The 25,621-nt window shown below is 43.9% G+C and overlaps 1 protein-coding gene across 1 annotated transcript in view; it reads right to left on the bottom strand.

Moving 5' to 3' along the window:
* Positions 1–25,621, bottom strand: part of YEATS2 (YEATS domain containing 2) — a 77,328-nt gene that overhangs the window by 44,395 nt on the left and 7,312 nt on the right. Inside the window, 11 exon segments of the mRNA XM_038416303.2 lie at positions 1,300–1,458; positions 3,339–3,578; positions 9,618–9,804; positions 11,520–11,564; positions 13,544–13,655; positions 15,541–15,702; positions 17,413–17,527; positions 22,968–23,050; positions 23,052–23,098; positions 23,100–23,188; positions 23,191–23,212. Of these exon segments, the coding sequence (XP_038272231.1) occupies positions 1,300–1,458; positions 3,339–3,578; positions 9,618–9,804; positions 11,520–11,564; positions 13,544–13,655; positions 15,541–15,702; positions 17,413–17,527; positions 22,968–23,050; positions 23,052–23,098; positions 23,100–23,188; positions 23,191–23,212 (1,261 nt within the window).

Genomic DNA, 25,621 nt, shown 5'->3' on the forward strand with positions numbered 1-25,621 from the left:
ATACGTGCATTTAGACAGGAAGTTCTTGGTCTGTCCTCTAATAATGGACTCACAAACAGTTATTTTTCCTCCAACATGTAGGCAAGGGTTTCCAACTGGCTCCCAGTGCCTTCCATCTGTCTCCTTCAATCTGTGCTCCCCAGACCGACAGACATTCACTGCATCAGTTCCCCTAGGTAAAGGTGGGCAAACTACGGCCCAAAAAGTTTCCCCACCCCTGCCCTTTAGCTCCTGGCTAGGGAGGCTAGCCCCCCGGCCCCTCCCCTGCTGTTTCCCTCCTCTGCAGCCACAAGGTCTCGTGGACAGCACAGCTGGCTCTGGCTGGGCGGCAGGGCTGCAAGCTCCTGCTGCTCTGAGCTGCTTGGTAGGTGTGTGTGTGTTGGATAAGGGGCAGGGGATCCCGGGAGTGCAGTCAGGGGACAGGGAGCGGCTGGATGGGGCGGGGGATGGTCAGAGGACAGGGAGGGGGTGGTTGGATAGGTGCGAGTCCCAGGGGGCCTGTCAGAGGGCGTGGGGGTGGACAGGGGGCATGGGGTCCTAGGAGGGGGCGGTCAGGGGACAGGGAGGGGGGGGTTGGATGGGTTGGGGATTCTGAGGGGGGCAGTCAGGAGGCGAGAAGTGGGAGGGAGCGGATAGGGGGCCAGAATGTTTGGGGAGGCACAGCCTTCCCTACCCAGCCTTCCATACAATTTTGCACCCTGATGTGGTCCTCGGGCCAAAAAGTTTTCCCACCCCAGCCCTAGCGTCACCTCTGAAGCACCGTGGGAATCCAGTTAAATGAGTCTGGGCGAGCCTGAAGCCAAGCAGCTGAATGAAAGTTCACAGTTGCACAAGGTTGATACATCTCCTCTCCAGACCATCTTATCCAATTGACCTATTGTTTCGATACAGCTAGAGAAATGCATGCTGGAATCTCTAGTACTGGCAGGTCACACTTCTGGGTTAAAGATGGGGAGGGTGGCGGGGAGAGCACTTTTGGCCATGGCAAAGGCACAGCTTTGTTTTATGCGTCCTTGCTTTTTATCAGTGTGTAGCACAGCCTTACATTCCTTGCTTCTCATCTCTGAAATGTGTACACTCCCTGGGGAAAGGAATGTGTGATTTCTATTTGGCCTTACTTTTTCTGTCATGGCCAAAAGCAAATTCCTTTGACATTAGACACATTCTGTACATTAATTATACAAACCAATAATACTGCTCTTCCTTTGTAAAAGGCTTTCAGATCTTCACAGATCTAAGTGAAGATAGGCTTGAATGTATAAAATTAACCTGCTACCTTCTACAGATCAAATTACGCACCTGTGCTTGGGGTTGCTGCTCCGATCATCTGTGCCGGCTTGTCCACAATAACATATGGGTTATTAATGACTGAACTAGCAGACCCCAACTTCATGTGCACTGGAGTGGAGGTTGGGGTACGAGGTAGTGGAGACGGGCTTGGGGTCGATATTGGAGAACCTTAAGGAAAAGAGTCCAACACTTCCATCTCAAATTTCGTAAGGACATAAAAATGCAATAATAAAAAATGACTTGTAGTTCGGACATTTAGCTCATGGTGCACTTCCAGCCTGAGCGGAGTGCCAGGGCTGCAGGGGTAGGTAAATTCATGCACGATTCCAGACCTCCCCTCTCACACTGTCAATATGCTCCTATAGATGAGGGTGCCGAACAACTTCTTGAAGCCATTCATCTTCCTTCACCTATAGTGCCCCCTTTTACAGCCCACCAAAGGAACAGCTCATGAATAAAGGGCTGCAGGCTCAGGGAGTCAACCACTAGGCCAAGCCTCTATTGTATCCCACACTCAGTTCAAATGCAAGAGCTCCCAGGAGCCATTTCAGTACCACCATTTGGTCTCTTGGAAAGTGGAAAGGGGATTAAACTGGGGGTGGAGGAAGGAGGAGACAAAAAAACAGATGAGTTAAAAGGGAAGCAGAGACAAAAAGATGGAAGAGTGAGAACATAGACAGAAAAGAGAAGGCAGCCACTGCATCAGGGAACAGAGCAAGGTGACTGTGTGTGGGAGAAGGCAATCCTCCAATAATCTGCTCTCTTGGGAGAGAAGGCAGGAGGACTGCCAGCTAACAAGGAGCAGAAACACTCAATCCAGGAAGACCCTGATGACTATCGTGACTATCACAATCCGAAAGGGGTCTGGGGTCTTAGCATCAAAAAATTAGCAGAGTCTAAGAAATGTTTAAGCAGGGGAACATCTGGAACAGTAAAGCTTGATATAGAAAAGCTGAAGGGTTTCAAGGAAGGCAAGATGGTTCTGTAACTCTCACCCACTGGAAAGCGTCAGAGTCTCACTCATGCTACAAAGAAAAGAAGAGCAGTGGGACAGTACGTTAGGATGATAAGAACAGTTGGCACACGTTCAAACATAAGTTGCTGGTGCCCTGGGTACTACTTTAAGATGGCAAGGACAATATTGGCAGAAGAGAAAATACAACCACGCACAGGAGAAGTCAAGTTGGGAAGAGATCATCAGTAGCACCCTGCTTGGTACCCTGGCTCTTCATTCTCTATATGAACTTCAGATGAAGGTGGAGCTTTACAGACAAGGCTCCCAGTTTCCCAAGTGACCCAGCAGGGTTGGCCATTAAAGATTTTTGATGCAATAATACAGCCCGGTGCAAGGCATTGCATCAATGAAGAGAATGCACATTATGTTTGGCAGACGAGGGACTAGAGGTGAAAAGAGTTAACAGTACAGGCAAATGTAGCATGACTGTCTGGTTGAGAAGTTACTAAAAGGAAATCATTTTGCCAACTGCAATCAGCTGCTTATCTAAACAAACAGGGAATTACTGTCAATGGGGACGGGAGGAAGCAGTTTGATTCTAAGGAGAGGACTTTGTTACTAGGAGAACAACAATTTATATACAAATTTAAACCCTGTCATTTCCCTGATAACATAAAAGGAAACACCTTCGCCCACTTTACCCAGCCCAGTTGTTTGGCAATTTGCAAAGGGAAGAAGCCCTTCTTCCCATGCACACACCCTTACATACAAGATGCATTTCAATATTATGTTTTGAACTAACAATTTTCACGCCTGAGCCCATTAGCAGCGGTAGCAGTCTTACTAAAGAGTGATCTCAAGTGGGTTGCTGGTAGTATTTATGCCCAGTGAGAGACTAAATCTAGTTCCCATCCCGCTTTTAATCTTGAATTCACAAATTAATCATTTGGAATCTTGTTTAGTCCATTACACTGGATCTCCCTATTGCCTAACGTGTAATATTAGCATGAAAAACTGGAAAGGACACAAAGCAAGACCAACTAGTTCAATCTCATCGTTCAGTATAAAGTATGATACTGAAACTAAAAAGTACCTGATACAATCTTGCAGCTCATGGTGATGGGCTGGAAGGATTTTCCTGGAGATTCTGCGGGGCTCGGGATCTGACCCTGAGGTACTATTTTGCAACTAGCTGCAATTGGCTGAAAAGCTGAATTTCCATGAGAGCCAAACGTTACTTTCTGTGTTGCCAATTTGGTGGGAGTCCGTTCTATTGAAGATGGCAGGGAATAAAAAGTGGTATGTCTTTCAGTTTCAGCATTCACAGGGAATCCTGATTAAAATATGGAAAAGAGAAATGTTTCTCAGGCTGACTCATCAAATTCCTTGTTGCGTTTCTCTACACAGACAAAAATTAAGATATGACAAACATGTCCACAAATATAAAGCATAAGAAAGCTTTGGGGGTTTGGTTATGATTTTTTGCATTTTCATTTGTTATTTTGCTGGATACATCCTGAACAAAAAATTAAGACCCAGACTAACCATATACTGTTTTACCCAATATGCAGTAATGCACATTCTCTTTTGGCAATTTTTCATAAGTCACATTGACTTACCTAAAACTATTAAGTTTTGAGTGTTCATAAGACAGATAGATTAATGTAGCGGAGGGGAAGTTTCCCCTGAAGAAAATCCCTGTCCCTGCATATTTAGGAGTAATTACCTAGGGTTGAGAGAGCTGACTACCGCCCTCTTATATTGGCCCATAGTCTACTCAGGTGTGGCAGAAGCTGTATTACTGAGGAGCTCAGTTACTCATGGATAATGGGCCACTAAAGGAGAAGCCAGCGTAGAGGTCCCAGGGGCTGAAAAGTAGGTTTCCTCTTTTCAATTTGTTTTATGGGCTGTCCATCCAGATGTATTTAGTGTCTTTGCTCAAGTCTGAAAAATGCTAGTGTATTGATAGTTCAAAGGCCTGCATTTTCCTTTTATGGTGTGAGACCATCAAAAGCACTCACTGAAACCTTGAACCTTCTCCTCTTCACCTTCCCCATCCCACTAACTCAGAACCACTGCCACAACACACTGCAGGAGTAGATGACATGGGTGGAAAGGATGGCTGTGCCACATAAACACAAGCACTCCCACAACTGAAAGAGCTGCATCAGGACATTTTACCAGAGATGTCAGGGTAAATAAGGCCTCAGAGCTACAGCCACCAGAGCCAAGCCAACACTCCATGTTCTAGCATTTTGTGGGGCAAAAATCGCTCCCTCTAATTACACACTTCTGCGCACCGGAATACAGATGCTAACTAAGAAAGCAAAGGGTTTCCTGCTCTTTTCATCCCAGCTAATAAAAATAATTGTCCCACAAGACCAGATACCACAACACCCATGAAAAAGTAAAACGGCAACAGCGTCGGCCTTTGTTTTGCTATGCAATCTGAAGACCAGACTGCTGGGCTCAGATGGCCTCAGAATGGTTTGCTGCCCCCAGTTCAAATGATTTTAAAATCTCAATTGTTGGAACATTGCAAAAGGCACACATGACAATTAAAGGAAGATGTTTAAAAGAATGGAGGCTCAGTGGGATTCTACCTGTCCCTAAAGGAAGACAGCGAAGGTGAGACAAGATTACGATGATCAACAGATGGCTCAGGCAGTAGTGCTATAAGGAGGGCTTCAGGATATTTGACCACTAGGAGGCATTCAGGGACACAGGACTGTCCTCATGGGATGGACTCCACCTGAGCAGGGAAGGACAGACTTATGGGATGGAGGCTGGCAAAATTGATTAAAAGAGCTTTAAATTAGGAATTTGGGGGAGACAGTTGGGAGACGCTCATCTAATCTCCAGGTCCGATTCTAAAACCTGAGGAGGAAAATCAAGTAAAAGAGGATACAGCAATGGAGAAAGGAATAACGGAGGGCAGGAGAATGGATAAGAAGAAAAGACAATGTCAATATCACTAACAGTAACAGTCAGGTAGGCAATACTCGCAGTAAAATGACTGTTTAAAGCAAGCAAAGAATCTGGGAGAAGCCATACAGGAACAACTAAGATGTCTGTACACCAGTGCAAGGAGCCTGGATAACAAAATGGAGGAACTAAAACTACTGGTGCTGGAAGTGAAACTAGGTATTATAGGGATAAGAAAAACATGATGGAATAGGTTTCAGAGTACTCCATTTCTGTTCATGATGGAATAGTATTCATGACTGAAGTACAGATATTGAAAGGTATGTGCTGATCAGAAAAGACACTATGCTAATGACAGGGTAGAATGTAAAGAAATTAGAAGCGATGGAATGGATAAAACTGAATTTGGGTCAAAATCAGTGTGGGGAACAAAGGCAACAGAGGCTCCATCAAGAGTGCCCAGGGTCTGCCACAGACCCCCAGCATCGGACATGGATAAGGATAGAGACCTCTTTCATATTTTTAATGAAGTAAATACTAGTGGAATTGGGTGATCATGGGATATTTTAATTTCCCAGATATAGAATGGAGGACAAGCGCTATTAATAATGGTAGGACTCAGATATTCCTGGATGTGATAGCCGACAGATTTCTTCACCAAACAGTCACTGAACCACTAAGAGGTGATGCCATTTTAGATTTAGCATTGGCAGGTAGCAAGGACCTCATAGAAGAGCAGGTTGTAGAGGACGGGTTTGGTTTGTGGGATCAGGAGCTGCCTAGTCCAGTTTAAACTAAACGTAAGGAAAAAAAAAATGGTCTGCAACTAATGTCCTTGATTTCAAAAGGGCAAACTTAAAAAAATTAAGGGAATTAGTTAGGGGAAGTGGTCTGGACTGAAGAACTGAATGTGGAGGTGGCTTGGAATTACTTTAAGTCTAAGGGCTGGTCTACAGTACAGCTGTAAGTCAACCTAAGTTACACTACTTCAGTTTTACGTCACTGAAGTCGATGCAACTTAGGTCCACTTACTGCAGTGCCTACGCTGTGCTGTGTTGACAGGAGATGCTCTCCTGCCGACTGCTCGGGAGCTGGAGTACAGGTGTCAACGGGAGAGTGCTCAGCCATTGACTTCACCGGACCCACTAAATTGACACCGCTGCATCGGTCGCAGCACTGCGGATCTAGCTGTTAAATATAGACAAGGCCAAATCTGAAGAAACTACCTGGAGCCCGCTTCCCAAGCAACAGGAAAAAATTCATAGGGAAGAGTTGCAGACCAAACTGGATGAACAAGCATCTCTAACAGGTTATTGGGAGAAAGTAGAAAGCTTTCCTTGCTGATCCATTACTTGTAGGCTCTCTCTTGGGGTATTTCTACACTGCAATTAAAAACCCAGGGCTGGCCCATGTCAGCTGACTAGGGTATGCAGGGCTCAGGCTAAGGAGCTGTTTAACTGCAGTGCAGACATTTGGGATCAGGCTGCAGCCTGAGCTCTGGACCCTCGTGCAGACATTCAGGCTCAGGGAGGGTCCCAGAGCTCAGAATGCAGCCTGAGCTCATACATCTGCACCACAATTAAACAGCCCCGCAGCCCAAGTCAACTGGGACAGGCCAGTTGTGGGTGCCTAACTGCAGTGTACACACACCTTTGGAGGTCAGAAAGTGTAGTGAAAAAGTGAGAGCTGCCAAAAGCTAAGCAGAGTTGGATCTTGCAAATGAAATGAAATACAAAATAAAAGGTTCTTTAGCCATATAAATAAAAAGAAAACAAGAAAAGAAGAAGTGGGAGTGCTAAACATGGAGGATGGGGTGGAGATTAAAAATAATCAAGGTATAGTCCAACACCTAAACAAATACTTTGCCTCAGTTTTACTCAGGGTAACGAAGAGCTTGGGGGCAGTGGCAAGGTGGCTAATGGGACCATGAATATTAAAGGAACTGGCACATGAAATTACAAGCCCAATAGCATTGATTTTCAATGAATCCATAAACTTAGGAATCATGCCCTATGATTAGAGAATTGCAAATATAGTACCTATATTTAAGAAAGGGGAAAAAAAGTGATCCAGGAAACTACAGGCCTGTTAGTTTCAATTCAATTGTATACATGGTGTTAAAACAAATTTTGAAATACAGTAGTTAAGGACAGAGGTAAATGGTAATTGGGATAAAATACACCATCATTTTACAAAATGTAGATCGCACAGAATTCTTTCCCAGCTGTTTGGCTGGTGGATCTTGTCCACATATTCAGAGTCTAACTGATCACCATATTTGGGGTCAGGAAGGAATTCCCCCCCTAGATTAGACTGGCAGACACTGTGTGGTTCTTTTGCCTTCCTCTGCAGCATGGGGCACGGGTCACTTGCTGGTTTGAACTACTGTATAAATGGTGGATTCTCAGTAACTCAAAGTCTTTAAATCAAGATTTGAGGATTTCAGTAACTCAGCCAGAGATTATGGGCCTATTACAGGAGTGGATGGGTGAGGCTCTCTGGCCTGTGATGGGCGGGAAGGTCAGACTAGACTATCATGACGGTCCCCTCCGGCTTTATAAATCTGAGTCTGAATGTAGGGCAGGATCATGGTAGCCTTTGTTATACAACAGAAAATAACTTGCTTTTAATGGTGCAAAAAGTTGGTGTTTAAATAAGACTAAACCATGCTTAAGGAAGAGTGTTTTAACTTAGGCTATTTGGACAATGAAAGTTTCTGTAAGATACACAGAAGTAAAGATAGCTCAAATGTTCAAAGAAAAGGTGGCAGCTATTTTTGACAGTGCTTAGGACACTTAAAAGATTATCCCAGAGGAACAGCCCTTGAAAGTGGGAATTATATTCCTGCTTAAGCAGTAAGAAAAGTATAGGTCCTTGCTTTGAAATATCCTATCAACAGTGACAGAATCATGACTGACACAGAAGGTGCAGACAGTGTGGAGGGGTATGGCAAAAACCGCTCTATTTAAGCCTAGTGAAGGCATTTGCTTCAAACAGTGAGGATCTTCTGGTTAAGGCTCAGACAGGAAGTCAGGAAATCTGAGTTATATTCCCAGTTCTGACACATTTCCTTGGACATCTCCCTTAACCTTTGTAAAATAAAGATAATTCCCTGACTCACTGGGGTGTAATGAGGCAAAATTAATGTTTGTGAAGTGTTTCAACATCCCAGGATAGAAGGCCCCAGATCAGTGTTTCTCAAACTGTGGGTTACGATCCCCAGATCGAGGATAGGTGATCATACATTTGGGGAGGCGGGGAAGGAAAACACCCCTGATGCTTGACACATCCGCCCCTCAATAGACAGAGTGGGGTGGATGTCCCAAACCCGGTGGCATTAAACCACCATGCCCTAGGTCGCAACACCAATCAAACTCGGAGGCAGAGGGGTGGAGGGCCACATTTGATTGGCACTGTGACCTACCACATGGGATCATAATGCCACTTTGGTTTGGGACATCAGCCCCTCTGTCTCCATCTATGGAGAGGTGTATGTGCCTAACCTGGCTAGGATGCAACACCTAGAGTGGAGAGTTGGGCTAAGCCCTGTGGGACACGAGCTGCTGCTGTGGGGTGAGTGCAGGGTAGGCTCGTTCTCCAACAACCTCCCTCCTTTTCGTAACCACTGGGGGTTGTGTTAACAGAGGTGAGTCCCAAAGGGTATCATGACATGAAAAGGTTTGGGAACCACTGCGCTAGAGGATGGTCCAGCGGTTAGGCACTAGCCAGGAAATCAGGAATCCTGGTTTCAATTCCCCTGTTCCACTACTGACTTCCTTGGGGACCTTGTGCAAAGTCACTTAGTCTTTCTGTTCTCCAGCCCCCCCATCTGTAAAACGGGAATAGCATCACTTCCTTATTTCACAGCGATATTGTGAGGATAAAAGCCATTAAAGATGGGAGATGCTCAGAAACTGAAACAAGAGGGGACATATAAATACTGCAGCCTTCCCATTCCCCTAACACCTTCACAGGTAGTCCTTTTCTGCAGCCAACACAGCTGCAGATACCAGACAATCCCAGTACTCATAAATGTACATTTATGCCTGAAAGGCTCACACATTTAAACAGGCTGAGAAGATCACCTGTCTAAGTTAACTGAAATGCACAGAGCATAACTGAAAGCACTATTCACCAAGTTGCTCTTTCCAAGTGTATGTGCTGCAGAAAGCTTTTTCTGTTCCTGTGTTTGGCAGAATGACCTACTCAATGAACTCTTGATAAATAATACTTCTCTGAATTCAATTTCTGTCACAAGCCTGTTGCTTCCTCAATACACTTAGCAGCTAGGTGCCAGTCAGATGATTTATGGGCTATTTCAATATAGCTTGAAGTAGGAGTATGGTAACTTGTAAACCAAAAACCCATTAAAAGTGACAGCCCCAGTATCAGTACTAGCCACATATTCCAAACAAAATTAGAATACACAAATACCAGTTTGCTTTACCTTTTTCCACAGAAGCATCTGGAATGGACTCAAGTAACTGTTTAATTGGTGAAGAAGCTTTCATTGGTGCTGGTATACTTAGTGGTAATGGTAAAGACGTGGGGACATCAGAAAGGTCAGATTCAGAAGACTGGGAAAAGAGATAATCCTCGCCAAGAGAATGCCGATGTAGCTCAACATCCACTACCTTCCAGAAAGAGGTGAAAGGATTACGATAAATTATGCACTTGGCAGCCCAAATATTTTGAGTTACGATGCCTTAATTTGGCCAAAGCCTGAAAGCCCTCCGCACATGGAGCTACCATTGATTTCAAAAGAGGCTGCATGGGCAAATGTCTCACAGGCCTACAACAAAACCTAGAAAAATACAATGATTTGTGATATTAAATACCACAACAAAATAGCACATATCTACCCCTACAGAATTCTGAACAGTGAACATCATCAGACAAAGTTCCCACAAACTCAGGACCAGATCCTGAACAACTAATCTGCGTGATGTCCCATTAAAGTCAGTGGGATTCCACATCGGTGCAGGGGTATGTGTTTTTCAGATCTCAAAGCAGGATTAAGGGCTAACCTTGTATGCTTGGTTTGGAAATCCCTTGAAGCATAAACACTACAGCATTTGTTTACTCTTCAAAAGTGTTCCTCACTATCTTGAGAAAGCCCATATTAAAATCTACTTCACTGAGTGAAAAGCTGAGATTATGGAACTCCACAGAAAATCTTTCAATTTAGTAAAACAGAGGAGAAAAATCAAAATCAGAGATGATAAACTATGATTGAGGTTAAGTGACTTATCCCAAGTCTAAAATAGAATCTTGTCTTTAATCCCAGTCCTGAGCTCTAACCACTACATTACATTGCCGTCTATACTGCAGAAAACAGTCAACTAAGCACAACAAGAAGGAGTTCACCCAACTATGGCTAAAATGAACAAGTCATAAATCCTTTTGAATCAAGAGGATAGTGCTGGCCACTGGCTTCACTATTCTCTATTTTGACTATTACCTCTAAATTCATTCTGTTCTGTAATTCATTTTTATACTTGTTTAAGAGTAGCAGCTGTCTTAGTCTGTATTCGCAAAAAGAAAAGGAGTACTTGTGGCACCTTAGAGACTAACAAATTAGCTGGAGCATGATGAAGTGAGCTGTCGCTCACGAAAGCTTATGCTCAAATAAATTTGTTAGTCTCTATGGTGCCACAAGTACTCCTTTTCTTTTATACTTATGTGCTAGATTGTGTGTATTTTTATGTTAAGCTCATTCAACTGATCTTCTAACAAATATACACATATACTATTTATATGTGGAAAGTTTGCTTCTCTTAAAAATATCTGAATGCATTTCTCTTGCAAATAACAAAGATGAAACATCAGTGATTTAAGGGAATGAGCACTGCATCAAGCCAAGTCACTTTCCAGAATTGCTTTATCATTTCATGTTGTAATACAAATCTAATCTATTGTTACAAGAAAAGGTAGTTTGGAGGGTTGTTGTAGCTGTGTTGGTTCCAGGATATTAGAGAGACAAGCCAGGTGAACTGATGTCTTTTATTGGACCAACTTCTGTTGGTGAAAGAGACAAGCTTTTGAGCTACACAGAGCTCTTCTTTAGGTCTGAAAAACATGCTCCAAGTGTCACAACTAAATAAAAGGTGGAACAGAGTTTGTGGGTTTACTACAAGCATAATATTTCTTACTTCTCATGCAGACATTTTTAAAAAGAGTTTCCATGCTTTTATTATGAAAAGTTAAAACTATGATAAAATTTTACTTGGCTACACTCACTACAATTCTAGTATTAAACTTCTTACTTTGCTAAGTGTTCTGGGATACACAGTCCATGAAAGATTTTATGTAACAGCTAGTATTTCCATTCTACAGCTCAGTAACTCACCGTTTCTGCACCAAGTGTCTGCAAGCCAGTATAGGTTCTGTCCAACTGTGAAAAACAATTAGATGAGTGAGTACATTGTAACATGTTAAAATATTGATATTTTAGCTAAAGTTTACAACTAATCTTTTCTGAAATAGTAACACAGCAGCAAGTTCCTAACTACAATAAACTGTGATTCCATAGCAGAGCAGTGATGTATCAAATTTAACAAAGCTAGAGATCACATTTTCTTTGGCAAGTAGCACCGTTTGCACTTTGTAGTGAGCAGAAAAACCATGCTGCTGCTGGGTGGGGGGAAAGATAGGGTGTGCATATAAATCTATGGGGGGAGGGGAGACTGGCATTCTGCATTAATTAGAATAAATTCTAATTAATTTAAATTAATTACATAAAAATAATTTAAGGTACAAGTGACTCTATCCTTAGACAAGTGTCCTTTTTATTCTTTGCATAAACCCAGATAAATATGAAACAATCTCAATTATATGCAGCAGCATCATTAAATGGAATTTTTGTTACAGCTTAGCTAGTTTATCCTCAGGCCAACTAACCGACTGAGGTCACCTTACCCAGTGTCCCATCAATAGACAAGAGACAGGAAGTTTCAATGAAAACTGTGATACCAGCCGACAGAAGAACCCAGTAGCAGAGACTGCCTGAGCCATACAAATTTCAGAAGAACTCATGCTAGCAGACTAAGGCCCTGTCTACATTAAGGACATATGCACCAGTGTACAAACTCTTAACATAGACATGATCTACTGGCACAAAGCAGGGTTTACACTGATGTAGATTAACTGGTTCATTTACCAGATTAAGCTGCACCACCGTAAACTGCAAGTCTACTAGAGCTAGGTGGAGGTGAGATTTTGTTAAAAAGTCAAATCAAGAATATTTTGGACAAAGCCAGAAATATTTCAATTCTGAAATACAGCAACGATGCCTGATGGGAGTTGTAGTTCAGTTGCTTCAGGCTCCTATTCACTTCTATAAGCCAGGCTCAAGGGCCAGATGACATCTTCCAGAATGCATCAGGGTCTCTCCCCAAGGTAAGGGGATGCGTGCATCAGGGCAGTCACGTGGCCAGGACCACGGTGATGCAGTGCAGCTGGGGGGCCCACCCACAGAGAAGGGAAGTATGGGGCATCCCATCTATAACTTCCATGTGGCACAGCAGTGGCAATTCAGAATTGAATTATTTCAGTTTTCCAGGATTTCAGTGAAAAGTTTCAGTCAAAAAACAAATTTTCCATCAAAAACCAGTTTGGATGGAAAGTTTTCAATCAGCCCTAATACCTAAACCATGAGCGTGCATTGATGTAGTTACACTGGTGAGACTTTCCTTAACATAGACAAGACCCAAGTCAAACTACAATAGTGCAGTGACAAAGTTCTGAGGACAACTAAGAATAGTGAAAAAGGAAGGGTAATAAGTGAATTCTGCTGGGGTTGGGCTCAAGTAATTAAAAAGAAAATAAAAGCAATGGCCATTTTCAGAAGTGCTGTGCACCCATTAATCCTCTGCATTTCAGAGCCTTTGGAAAAATCAGGCCCATAAGAAACAAATGAGGATTCTGGGTTTTCCCTCTTCACCCCTTCAAGAATAGGGTAAGTCGAATTGTAAGGCTGCAGATCCTTGGTAGCTGCAGGTAAAACCACGGGAAGGAATTAAATAGAACCACCACTCCTTATGTAGAGACAGATGCCCCTACTAAAAGCCTAGCAAGTTAAAATTGATGAGAAGATGATAAAAATCCAAAATCACAGGGGAGAGCAGCTAAACACTTTACTTCTCTGGGCAGAGTCAATTCCAACTTCTTAGACATTGGATGCCCCCAATGGAACGTCACCTCTTATATGGCTGATGTCACTTACTTTGCTGTATTTTCCATCTTCCTCTCATATGTCCCCTAGTCAGATGTCAGTGGTACACAAACAGAATAGAGGAAGGCCACAAACACAGCACATTCCATAGGTTCTCTTGCTGACTATCACCCTCTATACCAGCCATTCTATTGAAGTACCTTCAGATTGTGTATGATATCGATCCTTTTGTTCTGGCTGTCCTTAAAGTGAATCTGAACCCTCACTGGAAATTCTCCCCAGCCTCGTCTTGTTAAATGAAATGGAGGCTCTCTGGAAACAAAACAGAAATTTACATTACAGATACCTGTACTACAACTTCCACATTCATCTCTTCAAACAAAAGAATGCTTTCCTGATTGGCTGCTAATTATCCTCAATCCCACTCTCCACCAGAGAGAGAACATGCGGTCTATGTAGACAGCCACAGAGACATCTTCATTGTGCATGGGGGAAGGTAAAAGAAAATGATGCCAAAATGGTGAACATTGTGCCAGAAGAGAAAGTAGTGGAGTCAATTCCTTAATAAATGGCTGCATGATGTCAGATGGTCAGTACCAGTGAAAATCAGTACCATTTGACACTGTCGCAAGCTGAATTTCCAATGCAGAGTTATCATTTTTCCCTCCTACCATCTATCTAGTCATAAAAGACAGTATTATAGTGTTGGTAGACAAGACCAAAGCAACCTCATTTTGAACACCACCTTCCCTGAATACTTCTGGACCCTCACTCTTGCCAGTGCAGGTTTGTCCTTTTATAGGAAGTATGTCCCAGCTGAAGGGATGCATGTTAGAGAGTTATATATATAAAAAAAATAAACTATAGAAATTTATATTAGCCTGGGATTTTATTTAATTTTTATCAGTTCCTGATAGATAGCTAACCCTGCCTCCCCCACCCCTTTCAATCCTGACTGCCCAGGAGCAATGCAGTCTCAAGGACACTGGCCATGTATACAGATTTCCATGTCATAAATCAATGATGGGAATAAGGGTTGTTAATTTATTAGTAGGGAAGGAATGCAGGGAATGAATAGTGCATGTTATTTGCTCAAACCTCATTTTCTCAGCACTCTCACTGAGGGAGTGTGAAAAAGGTGAAAATAGGTGTCAGACAGTTCTTTCTAAGGGCAGGTCTGCATGATCAATTTAGCAGGTCTAGTAAAGAGTAAGGTAGACTGAAGAGTAAGGTAAGACGAAAAGAGATTTTCTCCCATCGACCCACCGTGGTGTAGACCCCATGGTAACTCAACCTAAGGTACATTGACTTATTCACATAGAAGGAGTTGCGTAGCATAGGTCAACTTATCGCAATTGTGTAGACATAGCCCCAGAGAGGGAGAGAAGGGACAGATCCTATAAAAATGCCATCTACAGTGGTTTCACACCAGTGTTTTAAAAGGTGCTTGGACAAGTCCTGCAGAGGGACTGAGGTCAATGTACATAGGAGTTACTTTCCTAATCAGTCTGAGTGTGTTATGCCCATATCTTAGTGGCAGAAAGAAGAGTGGAAATCTACTGTGGGACAAAAATCCTGTAGTTTACTCTGTTGACCTCAGTGGGGAAATATTTTTCAACAATGGTTTTGGGGAGGGAATGTTGACACTGCTTTTCTCTAGTGTCAACACAGCCATACTGTTATTGTAGTCATTCCTCAAAGCATGAGGTTAAACCCAGGACTGTGAGTTGGCCACAGGAGAGAGCAGGAGAAAGGCATTTGAGGAAAAAGCTCCTTACTGAAACACACAAGTATCTTTAAACAAATGGGAATTCTAAAAACTTGGCAAAGAAAACGAACTTTTCACATTGGACTGGGTGGGAGAGAACATGTTTCATTTGGCGTGTAGCCAAACTTGCAATGTAAGTGATGTAATGAAAACAACAGATACACAAGTCCATACTGCTAATATGAAATACAGCATTTCAAGTTTCTCTCGGGTAGGAAAGGCTCTCTTTCAGGTAAAACAACTTGGTATGTGTTTCACAAGACTGTGGCATAACAACTACCAAGTGCTGGCAAACACCTGGAGAATTAGCTATAGTTAAGCCAAGTCAGAAGTTAAGCTAAAATACCAACAATGCAGCCATAAAAAGAAGGTGAGAATTTCAGTATTTCAATCCTGACAAGATCAAAGACTCAAGTAATTCTTCATTACCTGACTTCCACCAGGTCGTTAGGTTTGTAACTGGGATGAAGGAAGAACCAGACTTTCTTGACAAAATGATTTATACTGGGTTCTCTCCGAGAGCCTCGTACATACACCATCCATTTATGGGTTGACTGATCATTCTCCTCTCTCTTGTCAGGAGGAATATACCTAGCAGAAAAAGTAAAATAAAAATAAATTTGCATACACAAAAGCTTTTGCTATGCTGTTTTTGGATCAATTTGGCAAGAGTTTTAGGAACAGTAAAAGGCTAATTTAGGTCTATACCACCGGCCATATTTGGAGCATCTTAACTGCATCGTCCAACATTTCATCAAACCCTTCAAACTCCCTTATCCAAATCTGAATGGCTTTTATGTACATTTATCTCTTTGCTTTAACTGCACTCCTTGGTATCTCAATATATACATGTTACCCTTTGTGTGAAATAGCACAATTCACAATTCGTAAATTTTCACCATCTAATCCTTGTTTCCTAATTAGGGGGGTTAATTTTAACCCCTTACGAGTGAGAGAAATTTACCTATCAAATCCTCTTCATACAGTTTTGGAAACTTAAATCACCTTGAAGAATGGTAAGAGTCAAGCATAATATACATAAATCTTAACTTATAATAAAACTACAGGGCTTAACCCACAAAGTCAAGATCTGGACTCAGATTTCTCAGTGTTTATGGGTGTTTTTAGGACCCATCTCTAATGGTAAGAAAAACAACATCCAACATTCACCACCAATTTGATACTTCTACTCTGGGAAAAAAAACCGAACGTGAGTAGTGCTGCAGCTCGGGCTGATGGCCAGAAGTAGAGCTGTTCAAAGCTTTCCAAATGAAAAATTCTGCTAAATGAGGTATAGTCTCTCCCCTCCCACATTTTGGGGCTGGTTTCATCCTTTTTATACTGTCAATTTTTGGTTGGTCATTTTAGTCATACGGGGGGGATTTGCTAATCCAGAATAAAGGAATCCCATTTTTAAAAATTTCTGATTTTGGAAAAAAATATTTAAAACGTTCTGGAAAATGAAAAATGGAATGGTTTTGGAAAACAATGGAATTAAAAAGAAGTTTTGAGTTGTCAAAATTTCTGTTACTCCATATTTGTTTTTTTAACTAGCTTTTGATAGAGGTGAGCTGCACAAGCAATAGGATGCAAGGGAATTCGCACAGTGCATGCCTGCACTATGCTAACCACACCCATTTCCAGAACTTTAATGACAAAATTAAGTGGCTTTGCAAGGATTTTGACAGAAATGCTGCTCAATCTGACACAAAAAACATAAAATGACATTTCCTTAATTTGTCTTCACCTTAATTCAATGACATTTCCAAAAATTACCATACAGCACTATGGTACTAACTAAGCCTGCATCTCTTACCATGGTGGGAATCACGTAATAGCTCAGTGCTACTGTCTTAGTCCAGCTCTGACTATCCTGGCTTCATTGAACCACATCCCATCAAATACTAACTCCTACCTTCACCAAAGCAAGGTTCTGATCCTGCAACTGGAGCCCTGTGGGATCTCAGGGACTTCCCAGGCAGATCCTATTGCAGGATCAGGGCCTAGTGCTGCAGGTGGTGGGACTGGAAGAACTGAACGGGTCAAAATAATTTCTAAAAACCTCAGTTTTGAAGCAAGTGCAGAATCAAACTCCACAACTGTTATTACGATGAGCACTAGCCCTGGGTCCCTCAACAGCTATTGCTCACACCCCATGGCCAATAAGGAAGGACTGGACCAGGAGTGCTTGTAGAGCTATCGTTTGGAGTGTGCCTCAATTTTAGCTACTTCCTAACTTTAATCCACAATTCAACTCGATGGCTAGCAACTAAGACAATTAGTAAGATCTTAGATACTAACTTGGAGACGTTGCCAACCACGATTGTTTTCTTCACATAGAGCCGTGAAGTTTCATCATTTAACAGACTGGCCTTTCGCTGGCCTGTTTTGAGAGAGCTTGTAACACCAGAAGTGTCCTGAGGGGTAAAAAAAAAAAAAAAAAAAAAAGGCAAAAATCAACTTCGCAAACACAGACTTCTTTGGTACTAGAAAGTAAGCTGCTGTAGACCAATTAAAAAAAAACCATTCTAAAACAGACATACACAAATTGCTAAGTTTCAGAGTAGCAGCCGTGTTAGTCTGTATTCGCAAAAAGAAAAGGAGTACTTGTGGCACCTTAAATTTGTTAGTCTCTAAGGTGCCACAAGTACTCCTTTTCTTTTTACAAATTGCTAACTTTCCAATTTCAAGTAATTTATGTATACAGCAAATAAACACTATATGGCAAAGCCGGGGTCCAGTTATCTGACACAATTAGTCTGGGCCAATATTTTACAAAAGCAACTAATTAATTTGGATGGCCACCTCAAGATACTTGATTTTCAGAAAGTGCTGAGCACCTGGTGTCTGAAAATCAAGCCCCTTTCAGGAGTCTCAACTTGCGCATCCAAAAATCAGTAGCTGTTTTTTAAAAATCTTAGCCCTGATCTCTAGAACCAAATTCTGCCCCCCAGGGCCTCTATAATTACTTCAATGGAAGTGCCAGATATGTGTCTGGAGGAAGAAGTTGGCCTTACTCCAGTAAGAATGATGGATAACAACAGAGCACCAACATCCAGATAAAGCCAATGAATAGGCATCAATCATCAGGTATAACACAAACAACCCAAGTGACCTTGTAGCAAACACTTATTAACTGAAGGACAAATCTACAGGAGAAGGTAAGATTGTAATCAGGTCCAGGACCAGTATGTGCTTCAGTGTCATTTGCAAGAGGACTAGAGATACTTCTCTGGGCTCTTGGACTGGCTGAAAATGTTGCCCTGAGAATATGGTAGGGCAGGGGTTCTCAATCTTTTTCTTTCTGAGGCCCCGCTATAAACATGCTATAAAAACTCCAGGGCCCAGCCGGGGAGAGAGGACTCGGGGCTCTGGACCAGGGTGGGGAACTTGAGTATAGGTGTAGTTTGACTTTTATTTTGGGTGGGCATAGGCCAGTGGGGATCGAGCCAGCTCTGCATGGCAGGATATGTGGAGGGAGTGCCACCTCCACTCCCTGACTCACCTCAGCAGGCCACCTACCAGTCTAGGTTTGGGGTGGGGGGGGAGGGGAAGGAGCGCAACCAAAATTTATAACTCAAAGGTGGGGGACTCAGCTCAAAAAGTTTGAAAAGTTCAGGGTGCAGGTCGAGGGTACCTAAGGGCTGTGTGCAGGCATGCGGGTAGCTCAGGGAGTAGCTACAGACTGTGTGCGGACAGAGGAGTAGCTCAGGGTGCAGGGAAGGGGGTAGCTAGGGGCTGTGTGCAGGCAGGGGTAGCTCAGGGTGCAGGAAGGGGGTAGCTAGGGGGTGTGTGGGCAGGGAGTAGATCAAAGTGCGGGGGTGTAGCTAGGGGCTGTGTAGGGCCTGGGGGTTAGCTCAGGGTGCAGGGAGAGAGGTAGCTCGGGTCTGCATGTGGGCAAGGGATAGCTAGGCGCTGCGTGCGGGCAGGGGGGCAGCGCAGGGAGAGGGGAAGCTAGGGACTGCGTGCGGGAAGGGGGGTAGGTCAGGGTGCAGGAAGGGGGGGTAGCTAGGGGCTGCATGCGGGAAGGGGGGGGTAGCTCAGGGTGCAGGGAGAGGCGTAGCTAGGGGCTGTGTGCCGGGAGGGCTCTCCTGTGGTCTCTGCTCCCTGAGGGCTCTGCCAGCCACAGGTCCTCCACAGGCTCTTACCGGGTGTGTGAGCAAAGCGGGCTGGGAGCTGAGGAACAGCTTCAAGCCCCTGCACCAGCAGCAACAGGAGACAAGGGAATGCTGCAGATACCTGCTCCATGGCACCCAGCCAGAGCAACAGCTGTCCTGCACTCCCCAGCTCTGGCTTCCCGCTTCCGACCTGGCCAGGGGGCAGGGGCTGGGAAATGTGTGTGGAGCTGCCCTGCTTTTGCAGTGTAGGGGGGTTTCTTTTGGGGGGGGGAGGGGGAAAAGAACATCCCCTTGCCTCCCAACTCTGCCCATGGGCTCAGAGCTTCTGCTCTGTGGGGAGCACAGAGGTTCCAGCCCCACTGCTCCTGGCTTCAGCCCTGCAGCGGAGTGGTCATCAACCCCACGGGTCCTGGCTTCAGCCCTGCAGGAGGTACTGGGGCTCGGACTCTGGGTTTTAGCTGCAGGACCCCGCCTCCCCCCTGAAAAGGTTTGCGGGCCCCGCTGTTGAGAACTGCTGTGGTAGGGTCTTCAGTAATCTGACAATCCACATGTCTGCAATAAAAATGGATTCCGTGCTGAGTTTACTGAAGAACAAACAGTGAAATCCTGTCATGGAAAGTAAGGGGCTTACTGCAGGCTAACTGGGGGGCACTCAGTCAAGATCTGGCTACACTCTGGCTGTCAGTAACTCTCCAGAACAGGGCTGGGGCCCTGCTACTTGTCTGGTGGTTCTGGTCTGCCTCCCTGCTTGCTCATCATACTACTCCATTCCGCTGGGCATTATTCAACTTCATGTGCCATACAGAATCAGTTATTTCCATCACTGGTTACTGCTACTTGCCAAACTGTGGAATTCAATTATCTTCAATGGGTCAACCCATCACTGGTATGGTTTAATGAAGTTCTGCTATAATAGTAACTACAGGGCTCTGATTTTTTTCCTGCTGGAAATGGAGAGACTCTTTACAGGACTCTTCTGGCAGATTTGGATCATTTCTATTAGTCTGTATGTTATTAAACAATCATGCCTTGGTTTAGGCAATGCTGTGTAATGGTTATGGCTGGGACAGTACCAGGAATCAAGACTCCTAAGTTTCTCTGCCAGCTAAGCAACCAATTCATTGAGACACCCCGAGCAAATCTGAGAACTTCCTTCTGTAAAATGGGTGCAGTAATAAGTACTGCCTGCCTCGCAGGTATGGTGCAAGTCTTGGTTCTTATTTGAAAAAGGGCTCCGAGATCCTCAGGTGAAAAGATGCTATTGATTCTTCATAAGCTTAAGTCTGGGAATTTATAAAAGAGTTGAACACTTTCCTGGGAACAGTGGAAAAAAACAGATCCCACCTTGCTGGCAGCATTCTGGCTGCAGCCAGAAAGGAAATGGATACCAAGTTAGGCTAATTATGATTTCCCAGAGAAGCAACTGGGTACAGATGAGAAGATTCCCCTTTCTCCTGTGTAGGGTTGTTAACTGGGGCTGCTTACGAGGAATCTGTTTCTCCAGAGGAGAAGACACCGTTTGCTACTGTACAGAGAAGAGTTAATTTGTTAACTTGCAACCCCCAGGAGCAAGTGAATTAATTTGTTTCTATTCCTCTGAAGGAAGTGAGCTGACAACTGACCAAATTGAAAACGGGAACAGTTGGTGCTTGTTATAGGAAAGGGAACTTTTTTCCCCTTTCTTCCCTTTCTGAGAGAAGGAGATGGTTTTTGCTTTAACACCATAGGATGATTTAATCAATGAAGACACCCTGCCAGTTAGTATCATATTATCTAAAGGGGTGCTGAGCAGACCAAACCTCAGATACAGTAGATGAAGTCTTCAGAACTGCTGTAAGTGATGCAATTCCCATAGCAACTAGCAGCCAGGCAGCTGCACCACTGAGAGACGCATCCAAAACAATGAGCGTCCCAGCAACGTGCCAGCAGAAAGCCACCATCTGGCAAGACAACTTGGATGCTCGCTTGGATACAACACTGCTGGGAGCCACAAACTTCCCCCTCTCTCTCAGGGCTTTTCTTCACTGCACAGTTAACTCAAGCATTGCCACTAACTTGAGTTCCGTTCATAAACAAACCTCTTAGCTCGAGTGTGGTGGTGCTTTTAAATCAAATTGGCTGACTCCCCTCCCTGCACCTTGAACTACCCCCTGCCCGCACACAGCCCCTCCCTATCCCCTCCCTACTCCCTGAGGTACCCCTGTGCCTGCATACAGCCCTTAGTACCCCTCTCCCTGCACCCTCAGCTGTTTTCAAACTTTTTGAGCTGAGCCCCCATCTTTGAGTTATACATTTTGGTTGCAGCCCCACCCCAAACCAGTAGGTGGCCTGCTGAGGTGAGTCAGGGACTGGAGATGGCACTCCCTCCACATACCCTACCATGCAGAGCTGGCTTGATCCCATCTCACTTGTGCCCACCCAAAATAAAAGTCAAACTAGACCTATGCCTGAGCTCCACACCACCCCGGCCCAGAGCCCCAAGGCCCCGTTCCCTGCTGGGCCCTGGAGTTTTTAATAGCATGTTGGGGGGGGGGGGGGGGTCTCAGAAAGAAAAAGGTTGAGAACCTCCGCCTTAAAGGACCGTGTGCTAACTGGATCTGTAGCCTAACTCAGTGGTTCTCAACCTTTCCAGACTACTGTACCCCTTCAAGGAGGCTGATTTGTCTTGCATACCCCAAGTTTCACCTCAATTAAAAACTACTTGCTTATAAAAATCAGACATAAAAGAATACAAAAACCATCACAGGCACACCATTACTGAAAATTGCTGACTTTCAGTTTTTACTATATAATATAAAATAAATTTATTTGGAATATGAATATTGTACTTACATTTCAGTGTGATACCTGAGCCTGTTTTTCACTTGTGAGCCTTGTCTGAAGCCTGAACCCAGGCAGCGGGGCTGAAGCATGTGATTTAGCTTTAGGGGACCCCCTCTGGCGTGCAACCCTGGACAACTGCCCTGCTTGCCACCCCCTAATGCTGGCCCTGCACTTATGACCTCCCTTAAACCGATCCCTTGACCCCTATGGGGGCTGTAACCCCCAGGTTGAGAAACACTATCTAGATGAGTTGAGTACCCCATGGAAGATCGTTGAGTACTCCCAGGGGCACATGTACCCCAGTTGAAAACCACTGGTCTAACTTGTTAGCTGCCAACCCGATCACTCTGCAGTTCAAGAGCTATTTCATAGCAAGGCCACTCTCACTGGAACTAAACTAACTTGAGGGGAGTTAACTCAAGTTAATTCTGTAGTGAAGACCTATCCTCAGTGAGTCTGCACGATCAGCGAAAGGCAACAGAACAAGTTGCTGGTGGGGCATGGAAGGACCCCCAGGGTATGTCTACACCAGGATAAAAAAAATCTTCCATACTGAGTCTCAGAGCTCAGGTCAGCTGACGCAGGCTCACAAGGCTTGAGCTGCAGGGCTATAAAATTGCAGTATAGACATTCGGGGAGAAGCCTGGGCACTGAGACCCGGGTCTCAGAGCCTGGGCTCCAGTCTGAACATCTACACTGCAAGTTTATAGCCCTGCAGCTTGTCAACCTGAGTCAGCTGACCAAGACAGCCACAGGTTTTTATTGCAATGTAGACATATTCCCAGAGAGTAGGGTTAGAGAAAATTATACTGCCAACCCTCTGGCCCTAGCCCTCCAGGTAGTTGGGAGGAATTTCTGGGACCACACCACCTTCTGTCCTTCTGCCCACCCTCCCTTTTCACAGCTTTACATTACCCTGTCCGGTATTTCTGCTTGGTCTTTGATCCAGGTAGTTTGCCAATCGCTCTTCCATGTCCAGATTGCCATTGTCTTTCTGCCAGGAGGAAGTCATTGTGCTGAGATAATGAGTCACTTTCTGAATGGTTTAGCAGATGGTGTTTCTGATCCATGATTAGCAGGAGATGAGGATCTGGATGGCGATTCCAAGAACTTCTTGACTGAAGGATGATTAAAACCATAGAGTCGCATGTCTTGGCTCCCTGCAATAATAACGTCCAGGCAGATCCATTATTTTTTCCAGCTCAAATAAAACTGGCCAGAAAATGAAGAGAAGAGTTTCAGCATACAGAACAAAGAACCAATATTAATCATAGGTAAATGATGATTGAAAAACTGACTACTGCTCAAGGAAAGAGGGCCAAATAACCTACTCCAACACTAAAGATGCCTTGGTCCAAAAAAAAAAAAAAAAAAAAAAAAAAGATCTCCACTGCAACATACCCAGACTACTTTGCAGATGACATTAAACCAAGACTGGCTTCTTTAGGCTTGCAGGCATGTACTTTCTCATAACACAGGTGGTAACGTCACACTGTGTATGCTGCTCTATTCCTGAGGTCAGGTAGGGTATTTAAATGCATTAGACTCTTATTCTTCATACAACTGGCATTCTGAAAAAGACTAAGAGATAAGATCATGCATCAGTGCCCTACCTGCTCATGGAAGGTAACCAGAGGGTTGTCACATGCTTGCTCATGCCTGCAAACCAAACCAGGCATACTAGATCTCATCTTAGACCTTAACAAACTTAACAAAGTCCTTTACAAGGGAACCTGCAAAGGATAACAATGGGTTAATGCCCACCTCTTTTGGCTTTTTATTATGTATAAAGGCAGCCTAGGAGGCTTTTTTCTTGCTTGCGTTTAACCTAAGCATATAAATCTGCCTCATCAAGGAGCTCTTCTTGGAAGAGAGAGAGACCTGGAGCAATAACTTTCTCAGCCCTGAACTGAAGAGGTAGGGGTTCTGAATCTTTGGGGGATGGGATTTTCAACAGTGCTTAAAGGCAGGGAGAAGCACTCCAGTGTTTCGAAAAATCCCATGGGCTAATAAGTTCTTTCCTCCAACTGTTTGTTAGGCAATTGCGTTAAATAGAATCATAGAAGATTAGGGTTGAAGAGACCTCAGAGGTCATCTAGTCCAACCCCCTGCTCAAAGCAGGACCAAACACCAACTAAATCATCCCAGACAGGGCTTTGTCAAGCCAGGCCTTAAAAAACCTCTAAGGATGGAGATTCAATCACTTCCCTAGGTACCCATTCCAGTGCTTCACCACCCTCCTAGTGAAATATGTTTCCTAATATCCAACTAGTACCTCCCACACTGCAACTTGAGACCATTGCTCCTTGTTCTGTCACCTGCCACCACTGAGAACAGCCGAGCTTCATCCTCTTTGGAACCCCCCTTCAGGTAGTTGAAGGCTGCTATCAAATACCTCCTCACTCTTCTCTTCTGCAAACTAAAAAGTCCAGTTCCCTCAGCCTCGTCCTTCATAAGTCATAGTGTCCCAGCCCCCTAATCATTTTCATTGCCCTCCGCTGAACTCTTTCCAATTTGTCCACATCGTTCTTTCTGCAGTGGGGGGCCCAAACTAAGACAATCTCCAGATGTGGGCCTCAGCAGTGCCAAATAGAGGGAAATAATCACTTCCCTCAAATACTCCGCCAATACTCACTAATTAATACTCACTAATTAAAACAAACTTTTTACACAGCGGCTTACAGCAACACAGCTATATCGATGCAGCTGTGCTGCTGTAAGAGCTTCGTGTAGCCACTGTATGCAGATAGAGAGAGCTCTCCTGTCGACATAATTAAACCACCATCCAAAGAGCGGCAGTAGCTATGTCGGCGGGAGAGTGACTCCTGCCAACAGAGAGCTGTCCACACTGGGGCTTCTGTTGATGTAACTTATGTCACTTCAGAAGGGTGTGGTTTTCCCCACACCCCTGAGCAACATAAGTTACACTGACAAAATGTGCTAGTGTAACATTGCCAGTCAGAGGCTCTCTCTTCCCTCCTGAAATCCTGAGCTTTGACTTCCTTGGTATTTGTAATGTAATCATCCTACTAATTCTCCAGTTACCTATAAAATATTCCATGAAAAACCTTTCAGGCCTTCTCTGTGCATCAAAGGAGAAAATAACCAAAAACCCATTTTGTTTGTACTCCTCTAAGCAAAGAGACTTACTAAATTTCAGGAAAAAAAGTTAATAACAAACCATATTTAATTATAAATCTCAAAACCCATCTGTACTGCAGTAAGTTCACATGGTCAGAAAAGCTGGTTTTTATTTTTAAATTACAGCAGATCAAGAATGTTGTAAACACAAATTGCTGGAAGGTCATAGGTATTTAAAAAGGGAACACAATGAATTAAACTACAACAGACTGACGCACTTTACTAGATATGAAAGCAAAACTATGGTAGCTGCTGATAAAACCCAACCCTTACTTAAAAACACTGCATGGATGACAAAAAATCTATCAGCCTCGTAAAATGAAAGGAGCTTTGGTCTGGCCAAGATGCAAGTTAGACCCTTTGAGCGAAACTCAAATTCAATCTGAAATGCATCTGAACTTCAGCACCCAGCACAAACTCAAAAGCTG

This window comes from Dermochelys coriacea, chromosome 9 (assembly GCF_009764565.3).
Source record: "Dermochelys coriacea isolate rDerCor1 chromosome 9, rDerCor1.pri.v4, whole genome shotgun sequence".
NCBI lineage: Eukaryota > Metazoa > Chordata > Testudines > Dermochelyidae > Dermochelys > Dermochelys coriacea.